Source organism: Microtus oregoni, unplaced genomic scaffold, assembly GCF_018167655.1.
Source record: "Microtus oregoni isolate MIOR12 unplaced genomic scaffold, Mior012 000015F_ref0000493, whole genome shotgun sequence".
Lineage (NCBI taxonomy): Eukaryota > Metazoa > Chordata > Mammalia > Rodentia > Cricetidae > Microtus > Microtus oregoni.
In genome coordinates, this window is record NW_024543074.1 from 889,395 (window position 1) to 902,000 (window position 12,606).

Genomic DNA, 12,606 nt, shown 5'->3' on the forward strand with positions numbered 1-12,606 from the left:
TTATGAATACCAGGGGGTGTAAAAATGAACAAGACAGACAAAATCTTGTCCTGGCGGAGTTGAAAATATAATTAGTAAATTATAAAGGATAATATGTAATATATACAATACTAATAATAAATAAAGGGTAAAGACTTATCAGTAGGAATTGCTGGTGTGTATAGGGCGGGGGGAGAGGATGAATAGCCTTGTAGACATTTAAACTGGAGAAAATGTCTTGTTGAGCTGGGATGAAAGACTAGATGCCTAGTATCCATAAAGCCCTGGTTTGCCCCCAAAATAAAATCTCCCTCCTGTTCTCTGGAGACAATATTATATAAAACCGTCTTTGAGACTATTATAAAACATTGTTTGAGACTGTTCCTCTGTGTAGCTCTGTCTGGTCTTGGAACTTGCTCTGTAGCCCTGGCTAGTCTTTTTTTGGGGGGAAGGGGGTTTCGTGACAGGGTTTCTCTGTAGCTTTTGGTTCCTGTCCTGGAACTGCCTCCCAAGTGCTGGGATTAAAGGCGTGCGCCACCACTGCCCGGCCCTGGCTAGTCTTGAACTTGTTATTTGCCTGTTTCTGCCTCCCAAGTGCTGGGATTAAACATATGCTTCACCTCATTCCCCATTATGATTTATTTATTTATTTTTATTTTTGTGCATTGGTGTTTTGCTTGCATGTATGTCTGTATGAGTGTGTTGGATTCCCTGGAACTGGAGTTACAGACAGTTGTGAGCTGCTGTGCGGGTTCTGGGAATTGAACTCAGAACCTCTGGAAGAGCAGCAAGTGCTCCTCACCTCTGAGCCATCTCGTAGCCCTGATCTGCTTCATTTACATCTACTTGTAGACTGACCTAAGTTTATACACTATTTTAATGTGCTATGTTTTGAATATGCCCCCTCACATGAGGTCAGGTGAAGATTTTTCAATTGTGGCACTCAAAAATTTTGAATTTGAAGCATTTGATGTTTTGGATTATGTAGTAGTATGAGCAGCGGGGCTGCATTCCTGGCACCCGGCTGCCCGCACGGCTAGCTTTATACCCGAAATAATCACACGGAAACTGTATTCATTTAAACACTGCTTGGCCCATGAGCTCTAGCCTCTTATTGGCTAGCTCTTACATATTGATCTAACACATTTCTAATAATCTGTGTAGCCCACGAGCTGGCTTACTAGGAAGGATCATAACCTGCGTCTGCCTGGAGTGGGAGAATCATGGCGACTCCCTGATTCAGCTTCTTTCTACCAGCATTCTGTTCTGTTTACTCCGCCTACCTAATTTTATGTCCTATTAAAGGGCCAAGGCAGTCTCTTTATTTAACCAATGAAATTAACACAAAACAGAAGACTCTCCCCCATCAGGATTAAGGATATACTATATTGTGAAAGTAGAGGTGATAGGGTTTGCTGTTATTAAAGGCTATGATCTCTGTCAGGCATGATAGTTCACACCTTCAATCCCAGCACTGGGCAGGTAGAGACAAGTGAATCTCTGGGAGTTCAAGGCCAGCCAGGTCTACTAGTAAGTTCCAGGACAGCCAGAGCTATGTAATAGAGAGACCTTGCTTAAAAAACAAAACAAACAACACTCTTGAGTGCTGGGATTAAAGACACGTGCCACCACCCCCTGCAAAAAAAGGGATTTCTGATCAGCATGGCCAGAATTGTAGAAGGAGTGGTGGGCCGCTTCCTGCCACCCATCTCCCGGCTGCCTGGCTAGCTTATACCCCGAAATAACAACACACAAACTATATTCTTTTAAACACTGCCTGGCCCATTAGTTTTAGTCTCTTCTTGGCTAACTCTCACATTTTGACTAACCCATTCCTAATCTGTGTAGCGCCCCACATCACAGAATAAAACTATTTCTCACATCTCCTCTACAGTCACTGGCTACAAAATATTATTGCCTCTTCTAACCTCTTATTGTAGTCTCAAATGATGCTTTCTGTGATTATGTCTTCAGAGGGCAGGAGACGAACGATTTGTGCATTTTATTTAAATACTACAGTTATTTAGCACATGCCACAAGGAACCATGGAAGTCAGAAGCCAACTTGCAGACATGTTTTCTCCTTCTTCAGTACGAGTCCTGGGAATTAAACTTAGGAGTCCTTAGGGACCTGAAATATTGCTCAGATAGTAAAACCAAGTTAGGAGACGAAAAAGGAATGAAAGTGCAAAGAACAGGAAACGGCTCGGTGCGTGTATAACACCATTATGGTGGCACGTTCAGATCCCTAGTACCCATGTAAGACCCACCTGTGGTCTTATATCTGCCTTTTACCTCAGCACTGGGCGTGGGGGACAGAGAGAAGAGAATTGCTAGGGTTTGCTGCCTGCCTTAGCCTATCTGGAAAACATCTCCAGGTGAGTGAGAGACCTTGTCTCAAGGGTTACAGCAGGACACCCGACATCCTCCTCTGGCAGGGCATTCCATGGATGTGTGTACATGCACAAACAGCTCTAAAGCCAAGTGCAGACCAAGAATTGGTGGCGGATGTAGGCCAAGTAGACAAGGTAGGAACAACATAAAGGAAAATGTGTGCTGTTGCGTCAGATGGTATAGGTGTCTATCACAGAGAGCTTGACTGTTAAGTGGTGTGGTGTTTTTATCTTGAGATAGCTTAGTCAGGGTGTGGTAATATACTGGCCACAGTTTGTCTCTAAGAAACAATTATATTTCTACTAAGGAAGAGCTGTTGGGTGGGGAAATTATAATCTTATTTTGTTTCAAATTTATTAGCATACAAAAATGTTTTTCCTTTTGGATTCTGGCAAGAAAAACAATTGAAAAAACATCTGGTGTTGGTTGAGTGAGGGAATGGCAAACCTTGTAAAACCTACTTATAGGAAAAGTATTTTTTAAAATTACTCAGCCAGGTGGTGTGGAGCACACCTTTAATCCCTGCATGCAGGAGGCAGAGGCAGTAGGATCTCTGAGTTCAAGTCCATCCTGATCTACGGAGCAAGTTCCAGGATAGTCAGTGCTATACAGAGAAACCCTGTCTTGAAAAAACAAAGCAAAACAAATCCATCTTTAATTATGGGTTTCTTTATGACTATTCTCTCTTAACCTTTCCCCAAAGTGTTCCCTACTGCTATAAGATTTGACTTGTCCCAGGCTACTAGTTTGTTCAAATCTATGAAAAGGAGACCACAAGTTATACATTTTCTTTCAATGAAGTGCCATTTTTTTTTTTAGTAGTTGCTGTCCTCTACCCTCTTAATGTTAAGTACCATTGAGTAGCTTACAATAATTAGCTCACCCTGGCAGTTGTGCTTGTCTTTTTAAAAGGTCACTCAGCAGGCTGCATCCCTCTTGACTGTTTCTGGAGTGTGTAATAGGCCTTTATTAGAGCATGAGACCGGTGCTGCTGTCAGCTGATTCTGGCTTCCACATGATTGTCCTCCTGAAGTCTAGCCTAGACTTCTTATGTGATAGCAGGAGTGATCCCGGAAGATGCCGCTGTGTTTCTTAGGCCAGGCCTTGGAAAGCACTCGTTACCACTGCACAGTGCTTGTTTTTTTTTAAGCCTTTATGTGTTTGGTCTGTGTGCTCACGGCCATGTTCATCTGCGTGAGTATGATTGTGCGCGTGCCACAGTGGGCTTGGGAAAGTTAGAGGACAACCTTACGGGTCACTCATGGTCATTGTAGCTGTTCTGTGAGCACCTGAGATTCTGTGTCTGCCTCCCATCTGCCTGACACCGTCCATCTGGCTTTAAATGGATTCTGGAGATTTGAACTCAAGTTCTCATGCTTGGGTAACAAGAACCTTTCCCACTGGATAGTCTCCTCAGCCTTGTCTTTTTCGTTGTTGGTTTTGGTTTTGTAGATATGGTCTCAGTATTCAGCCCAGGCTAGCTTCAAACTCATGATCCTTCTGCATTTGTCTCCCAAGCATTGTTGTTGCAGGCATGGACTCTGTAGCCAGCTGAGAGCTACCTTTCAAAGCTAAGTAACTCCTCAGTGTACTTCCTTCATAAGGAAAGGTGGGGGAGCCTAGAGTTTTCTTTTTATCTTAAACTTTCCACTTACATGCATATAACATATTTTATTATCCATTTATTTGTAGTTGGACACTCAGCTTACATCTGTCTTTGGGCTACTGGGAATAATACTGAGCCTGTGACCAACAATTTGATGAAAATACCCGTATTTATTATTTTGAGACATGGTCTTTCTGTCTATCCCTGGCTGACTTAGAAGTCATTGTGTGGTGATATTTCATTTGTATTTTAATAAATAGAGCTTGCCTGAAGATCATAGAATAAAACAGTCCCACTGGTCAACCTTACAGACCAGGCAGTGCTGACACACCTTTAGTCCCAGTAGCCACACTACTTTGCCTTAAAAACTAGGCGGTAATGGTGCACACCTTTAATCCTAGCTCTAGAGAGGACTATAAAATGGGATGAGACAGCTCTCACAAACAGTCTTATTCTGAGATTCCTGGGGACAGGATTGCTATTTCAGACTGAAGTAGAGGTGAGAGCCAGTGGCTGGCTGTTTTGCTTTTTCTGACTTTCAGGTTGAACCCTAATTCTCTGGGTTTTTATTAATTGTGTACGTCAGTGTGTAGATTAGGCTAGTCTCAAACTAACACATCTGCCTGTTTCTGCTTCCTGAGTGCTGGGATTAAACGTGGGGATCACCATGCCCTACCAGATGAAAATATTGATCTGTACAGTCCAGTATTTAGTGATCTTAAAGTAGAATAAATACAAAGATATCTGTACCTGGCTAAATTGTTATCAAACTGTTTTAAGACAAATCTGGAAACAAAAAGAAAATAATTCATATACAAAGAAGAGCACTGTGGTTAACAGCTGACTTTGATCAGAAATACTAGCTATTCAGATGTGATGTGTACCCGCAACCAAGCCTTTGGGAGTCTGTGGTAGGACCTCTAGCCTGAAGCAAGCAGAAGGAACAGTGAAAAGCCAGAAAGCGTTGGATGATATTCAGGGTTTCAGAAAAAACATGATCAAGATTGTGGGGTTGGGTATTGCTTAGCAGTGGAGCCTTTAGGCAGCATGTGTAGGGCTCTGGGTCCAGTCCCCAGCACCACCAGAAAGAAAATAGAAAGAATTCTAGTTAGGCATGGTTGTCGTATGCCAAAAGTCACAACCAGAAAAGCTGAATGGTAGGATCCCTTTGAGATATGTTAGAAAGTAGCCCAAGCAATGCAGTGAGACTCTGCCTCAAAAACCAAATAACTCAGGAGGCAGAGACAGGCAGATCTCTGAGCATTCAAGGCTACCCTGGTTTGCAGAATGCCTTCTGTGAAGGGCTCTGAAACTTCACAGAGAAACCCTTTCTTGAAAATAAACCCAAAACAAACAAACAAACAAAAAAAAAAAAACCCCAAAGAACACATGCACTTAACTGTGTATTCAGACCCCTGAGACTTTAAACAGATAACCTTAAAAAATGGAAGTCATGGTCCTATACTGAAGAAAGCTTTAGTGTTTAGAACCCTTACAAGGAACCCTGCTAGTCAATAAAACAGCCCAGTTCTAAGGTTAAAGGATTTGAATAGGTATAGAGCTGGTTGTGGAAGGCTTGTCCCCCACATACACGCTGTCCCCAGAGCTGGATAGAACGTCACAGACAGGTGTAGGCAGGAGCATAGAGAAATGTGAGTCTTTGTGGTAGAAACATAGACTGGTGCAGTCACTGCAGAAATCAGTTTAATGACTTCTTAAAATTTTATTCAAGTGTCACATTGCCTAGATGAATTAAAAATAGGTATTCATGGCCAGGCGTGGTGGCGCACGCCTTTAATCCCAGCACCCGGGAGGCAGAGGCAGGGATCTCTGAGTTCAAGGCCAGCCTGGTCTACAGAGCTAGTTCCAGGACAGGCTCCAAAACCACAGAGAAACCCTGTCTCGAAAAAAAAGGAAAAACAAAAGAAAACAATGCTGATGCTGATATCAGTATTCAAAATATCCAGAGGCGTGTTAACAGCCAAGGTGACCACTAACGTGAATGAATGCAGAAAGTGTGTGTGTCGAGGACGTGAAAAGAGATGAAGTACTGACAGCAGTGCAGCGTAGATAAATCTCGGAGCCCTTATTTTTTTTTACATTTTTTTTATTGATATCTATTGAGCTCTACATTTTTCTCAGCTCCCCTCCCTGCCTCTCCTCTTCCCCCTTCAGTCTTCCCCCAAGGTCCCCATGCTCCCAATTTACTCAGGAGATCTTGTATTTTTCTACTTTCTACTTCCCATGTAGACTATATCTATGTAAGTCTCTCTTAGTGTCTGCATTGTTGTCTAAGTACTCTGGGATTGTGGTTTGTAGGCTGGTTTTCTTTGCTTTATGTTTAAAAACCACTTATGAGTGAGTACATGTGATAATTGTCTTTCTGTGTCTGGGTTACCTCACTTAAAATAATTTTTCTAGCTCCATCTAGTTTCCTGCAAAATTCAAGCTGCCGTTATTTTTTTTTCTGCCGTGTAGTACTCCATTGTGTGAATGTACCACATTTTCTTTATCCATTCACTGGTCAGGGGCATTTAGGCTGTTTCCAGGTCCTGGCTATGACAGACAAAGCTGCTACAAACATAGTTGAGCACATGTCCTTGTGACACAAATTGAGCATCCTTTGGATATATACCCAAAAGTGGTATTACTGGGTCTTGAGAAAGGTTGTTTCCTAATTTTCTGAGAAATTGCCACACTGACATCCAAAGGGGTTTTACCAGCTTGCATTCCCACTAGCAATGCAGAAGTGTTCCCTTTACCCCACATCCTCTCCAGCATAAGTTGTCATCAGTGTTTGTGATTTTGGCCATTCTTATAGGTGTAAGATAGAACCTCAGAGTTGTTTTGATTTGCATTTCACTGATGACTAAGGATGTTGAACATTTTCTTAAGTGTCTTTCAGCCATTTTAGATTCCTCTGTTGAGAGTTCTCTGTTTAGGTCTGTACTCCATTTTGGGGGGAGGGGAGTTATATGATCTTTTGGTGTCCAATTTCTTGAGTTCTTTGTATATTTTGGAGTTCAGACCTCTGTCTGATGTGGGGCTAGTGAAGATCTTTTCTATAAGCTGTCGTTTTGTCTTGTTGATTGTGTCCTTTGATTTACAGAAGCTTTTCAGTTTCAGGGGGTCCCATTTATTAATTGTTTCTCTCAGTGTCTGTGCTGCTGGGGTTCTATTTAGGAAGTGGTTCCCTGTGCCAATGCGTTCAAGTGTACTTCCCACTTTCTCTTTTATAAGGTTCAGTGTGGCTGGCTTTATGTTGAGGTCTTTGATCCATTTGGATTGAGTTTTGTGCATGGTGATAGATATGGGTCTATTTTCATTTTTCTACATGTTGATATCCAGTAATGCCAGCACCACTTGTTAAATATACTTTCTTTTTTCCATTTGATATTTTTTGCTTCTTTATCAAAGATCAGGTGTTCAAAGATATGTGGATTGATATCTAGGTCTTCTATTCGGTTCCATTGGTCCTCCTGTCTGTTCTTATGCCAGTACCAGGCTGTTTTCAGTACTGTAGCTCTATAGTAGAGTTTGAAGTCAGGGATTGTGATGCCTCCAGAAGTTCTTTTATTGCACAGTATTGTTTTGGCTATCCTGGGTTTTTTACTTTTCCATATGAAGTTGAGTACTGTTCTTTCGAGATCTTTGAAGACTCAGAGCCATTATTAAAAGAGATCAGTGATGCATAACACAGCATGTTTCGATTCCCTTTGTATGAAGTAACCAGGCATAGGAAAATTCATGTACTGGAGAAAAGCAGTGGCTGTCTAGATTATAAGGAACAGTGAGGCTCCCAAGTGATTTCTTAATGGATACAGGGTGTTCTGAGGGGATAAGGACATTCTGGAGCTGCGAAGATGGTAATAGCGCAGCAGTTTTAAGTACATTAAAATGTACTAAGATCCCACTAAAATGTACACTTTAAAACAATTGTTACACAAATTTCTCTCTTTAAAAAAGGTTTTTGGCTGGGTGGTGGCGCACGCCTTTAATCCCAACACTCTGGAGGCAGAGGTAGGCAGATCTCTTGAGGTTGAGCCTGAGTTCCAAGACAGCCAGGATTACAGAGATAAACCCTGTCTCGAACTAAAACTTAAAAAAAAAAAAAAGAAAGAAAGAAAGAAAGAAAGAAAAAGGAAAAACAAATTCTGTGTCAACTTTAGGGGTTTGTGGAAATTTACATAAGAAATAAAGTATTTCTCTGGTGTTTCCCTCCCCATGTTCTAAGACATCCCTCGTCTACCCTTGGACATCAGAGCTCCTGAGCTTTTGGACATCGTCTCTACATGCTTATAATCTCCAGCATTAATTTCTCTCTCTCTCTCTCTACACACACACACACATACACACACACACACACACACACACACACACAGAGAGAGAGATACATAGATGCACAGACCTACTGATAATTGTTTCTCCATAGAAACTTTGTTATTCACTATCCTGAGTGAGGTAAGCCAGACCCAAAAAGAGGAACATGGGATGTACTCACTCATATTTGGTTTCTAGCCATAAATAAAGGACATTGAGCCTATAATTCGCGATCCTAGAGAAGCTAAATAAGAAGGTGTACCCAAAGAAAAACATATAGGCATCCTCCTGAATATTAACCTTCATCAGGCGATGAAAGGAGACAGAGACCCACATTGGAGCACCAGACTGAAATCTCAAGGTCCAAATCAGGAGCAGAAGGAGAGAGAGCATGAGCAAGGAACTCAGGACCGCGAGGGGTGCACCCACACACTGAGACAATGGGGATGTTCTATCAGGAACTCACCAAGGCCAGCTGGCCTGGGTCTGAAAAAGCATGGGATAAAACCGGACTTGCTGAACATAGCGGACAATGAGGACTACTGAGAACTCAAGAACAATGGCAATGGGTTTTTGATCCTACTGCACGTACTGGCTTTGGGGGAGCCTAGGCAGTTTGGATGCTCACCTTACTAGACCTGGATGGAGGTGGGTGGTCGTTGGACTTCCCACAAGTCAGGGAACTCTGATCGCTCTTCGGGCTGATGAGGGAGGGGGAGGGAAATGGAAGGCGGTGGTGGGGAGGAGGCAGAAATCTTTAATAAATAAATAAATTTTAAAAAAACCCCAAAACTTTGTTATTCAGAAACTGAGGCATATGAATTCAAGGCTAGCTTGGGCTATAGATCAAGACCCTGTTTTAAAAACTCAAACCAAAGCTCAAAACATTAGAGGAGTTTTTTTTTTAAATCCCTAATAAGCAAGCACCAAGACATTTGTTTGCAGATCTGTCTTACATGAATTATTAAAGGCTGTTCAAACTTACAGAATATGGTACCAGATGGTAACTTGAAAAACCACTATGAATGTTAGTTACAGAGGTAAATATAAAAGACTATAAATAAACTGTCCTTTCATTGTCCTAGCTAAATTGAAAGTTGTGTAATTAAGAACTATATAGTTTTTGGTTTATCAGATTAATATATAATTGTAAAAGAAAAGAGGAAAAGTAAAGCTCTTGTCGTTTCTGTATTTTATAGTGAGCAATCTGAAATATGTTTTGACTAGTTAGGGTGTATACTGGAATTGCTAGAGCAACCATTAGGAAAATAATTTTTAAAACATTTTTTAAATGAAAAAAATTAAAGCCAAGTAGTGGTAGTGCATGCCCTTAGTTCCAGCACATAGGAGAAAGAGGCAGGTGGATCTCTGAGCTCCAGGACAGCCAGGACTACACAGAGAAACCCTGTCTTGAAAAACAAACAAACATAAGGGAAAAAAAATTAGGAAATAGAGAGATGGGGGGCTGGAGAGATGGCTCAGTGGTTAAGAGCACTGACTGCTCTTCCAGAGGACCCGAGTTCAATTCCCAGCACCCACATGTTAGCTCACAACTGTCTGAAGATCCAGTTGCAGGTTATCTGACACCTTCACACATAAAAATAAAGTTAAATAAACCATAAAAATATTAAAAAAAAAAGGAAATAGAGAGATGGTTCAACAGTTAAGAAACTGTTCTTCCCGAGGCCATCCTGGTCTACAGAGTGAGTTCCAGGACAGGCTCCAAAGCTACAGAGAAACCCTGTCTCAAAAAAAAAAAAAAACAAAAACCAAACAAACAAAAAATAAAATAAAAAGAAACTGTTCTTCCTTGCTGCTGCTGGTGACACATTCCCCTAATTCGGCACTCTTCACCAGAGACAGGTGGGTCAGTGAGTTTAAGGCTCTCATGGTCTACAGAAAAACCAAAAGGAGAAAAAGAAGAAGAAGAAAAGGACATTTGTCCTCACAGAGGAGCAGCTCTGATTGCCAGCACCTGCATGGGCAGTTCACAGCTGTACAGAACTCCAGTTCCAGGGGATCAGCCTCCCTCTTCTGACCTCTGTAAGCACCAGGCATACATGTGGTGCAGAAACACAAACCAGAAAAACCTCATACATGTAAATAAATCTTTAAAATGAAGGCATTATAATGGACAACAGAAAATATCTATTCAAAAGCATCAAGGAAGTAAAGGAGGAATAGCATTACTGAGATGCTCTGCTTTTAACCCCCAGCTTTACCATCAGGGTGTGACGAAGGCATTTTTCTTACCTCTTTGAGAATCAGGCACATCCTAGAAAGGAACAAAGCAAAATCACTCATTCGCCATTGAGTGCCTTGGAAGCTGGTAACAAAATAAAGTACAGCCCCCAAGAGAAAACGCCATTCTGGCCCTGTAAAGAAGCACAGGAGATGGCACTCGGGGCCGTTCAGATGGAAAGAAATAACACATTTAGAAACACTTAGACTGAGAGATGCGCCTAATCAAGGAGAAATGGGTTAAACATGTCAGTCAAAAGGCATATATTGGGGGCTGGAGAGATGGCTCAGAGATTAAGAGCACTGACTGCTCTTCCAGAGGTCCTGAGTTCAATTCCCAGCAACCACATGGTGGCTCACAGCCACCTGTAATGAGATCTGGTGCCTTCTTCTGGTCTGCAAGCATACAGATAGACAGAACACTGTATACGTAATAAATAAATACATCTTTTTAAAAAAAAGGCATATGTTTTTTAATGATTGTGACTGGGCCTGGTGGCACTTACCTTTAATACTAGCACTTAGGAGACAAAGGCAGGTGAATCCCTGTGAGTTTAAGGCCATCATGGTCTGTGTAGTGAGTTCCAGACCAGCTAAGGCTACAATAGTGAGATTCAATAGTGGGTTTTTTTGTTACTGTTTAATTTTTTGAAAGGCTTAGGGGTGTGAGAGTAGATTACTGGCAGAAATCAAGGTAATCCTAAACAAATGGAGACATAATCCGTGTGTCTAGTTAGGGAACTCATTAGCTGTCGGACAACAGTGCCCTCCAGCTCTGTGTGAATGGCACTCTCTAGTCAGTGCTCAGTGAGGATCTCTGTAGTCCCAGCTGTCCGGAAACTGCTGTCTAGATCAAGCTAGCTTTGAACTCAGATCCGCCTACCTCTGGGGTCTGTAGCAGGAGCTCCAACTGTAACTCAGAGAACAGAGAAAGTCCCTTTAACAGATCTGGGAGAGGGACTTCCGCCATTAGAGTTTAGGGAACTTTTGAGGTTGGAGGGGAGGGGTTTCTGGATTAGTGTAGGCACTAGATTGGATATAAGGTTAAGGTAATTTAGGAAGCTGGTGTATTGTCTCACCATACCTTGGATCCCCATTGTGAGGAAGGTAAGAGGACAATCTTTACTGATTGGTGGTGGGGCACACTCAGGCGGCAGAGACAGGCAGAGCTCTGAGTTTGGGACCAGTCTGGTTTATAGAGTGAGTTCCAAGACAGGCTCCAAAGCTACAGAGAAACCCTGTATTGAACCCCACCCCCCAAAAAGAGGACAACTGTCAGCCATCAGTTCTCTCCTGATGATGACTCCAGGGTTTGAACTAGATCATCATCAGGCTTGGCAGCATTTACCTCCTAAATCATTTTCCTGGCTCCCCACTTTTTTTTTTTTGACCTTTCTCCAGAGGGAATTGTCTCCCACCTGTGAACATGATCAAATGTTAATGCCTGATGCAATGGCTTTTTTTTTTTTAACAGATGTTCTCAAACAGTGATGAAGCTGTAATCAATAAAAAACTTCCCAAAGAACTCCTACTAAGGTACGTCTGAGCCCTAATTCTGTTTCGGTTGGTGGTGTACATCGTGCTTGCATGTTAAGCATAAACTTGTTGCTAGTGTTCTGTTCCCAGTGTTCCAGTGTCAGGAGAGACCAACCTTCTGACACTGTCCTCTACAGATGTGTTAGGGTAAGTTCGTGACCTTCAGTGAGACTCAACTCACAGGCTATACCTGCTTGGTCTATATTATCTGGAATATTTAGTTTATTGTAACAGTTTTTAAAAAATTGTTAGCAATGTTTCAACTTAGACCTGCATATGATTTTGTATCTTGACTTTGCCTTATTGTAAGACAGAAAATTTTCAATCTTTTGAAGAGAGATTCTAGGCCATACTATTTTCCTACTCCTTTATGTTTATATTAAAATGTTACCTGCACTGGGAACTACATGGAATTATTTATTGTTCCTTGTTTTTAAAGCATTTTTATATTCCTTCTGTGGTATAGATTTAAATCCCCACCACCAACCTACCCCTTTGAGAGACAGGGTTTCTCTGTGTAGCCCTGGCTGT

General features: G+C 41.8%; 1 protein-coding gene across 1 annotated transcript in view; it reads left to right on the plus strand.

The window, feature by feature from the left end:
• The window catches only part of LOC121456136 (F-box/LRR-repeat protein 20-like), a 71,596-nt gene that overhangs the window by 13,792 nt on the left and 45,198 nt on the right, over nt 1-12,606 (plus strand). The window contains 1 exon segment of the mRNA XM_041663988.1: nt 12,014-12,075. Within this exon segment, the coding sequence (XP_041519922.1) occupies nt 12,014-12,075 (62 nt within the window).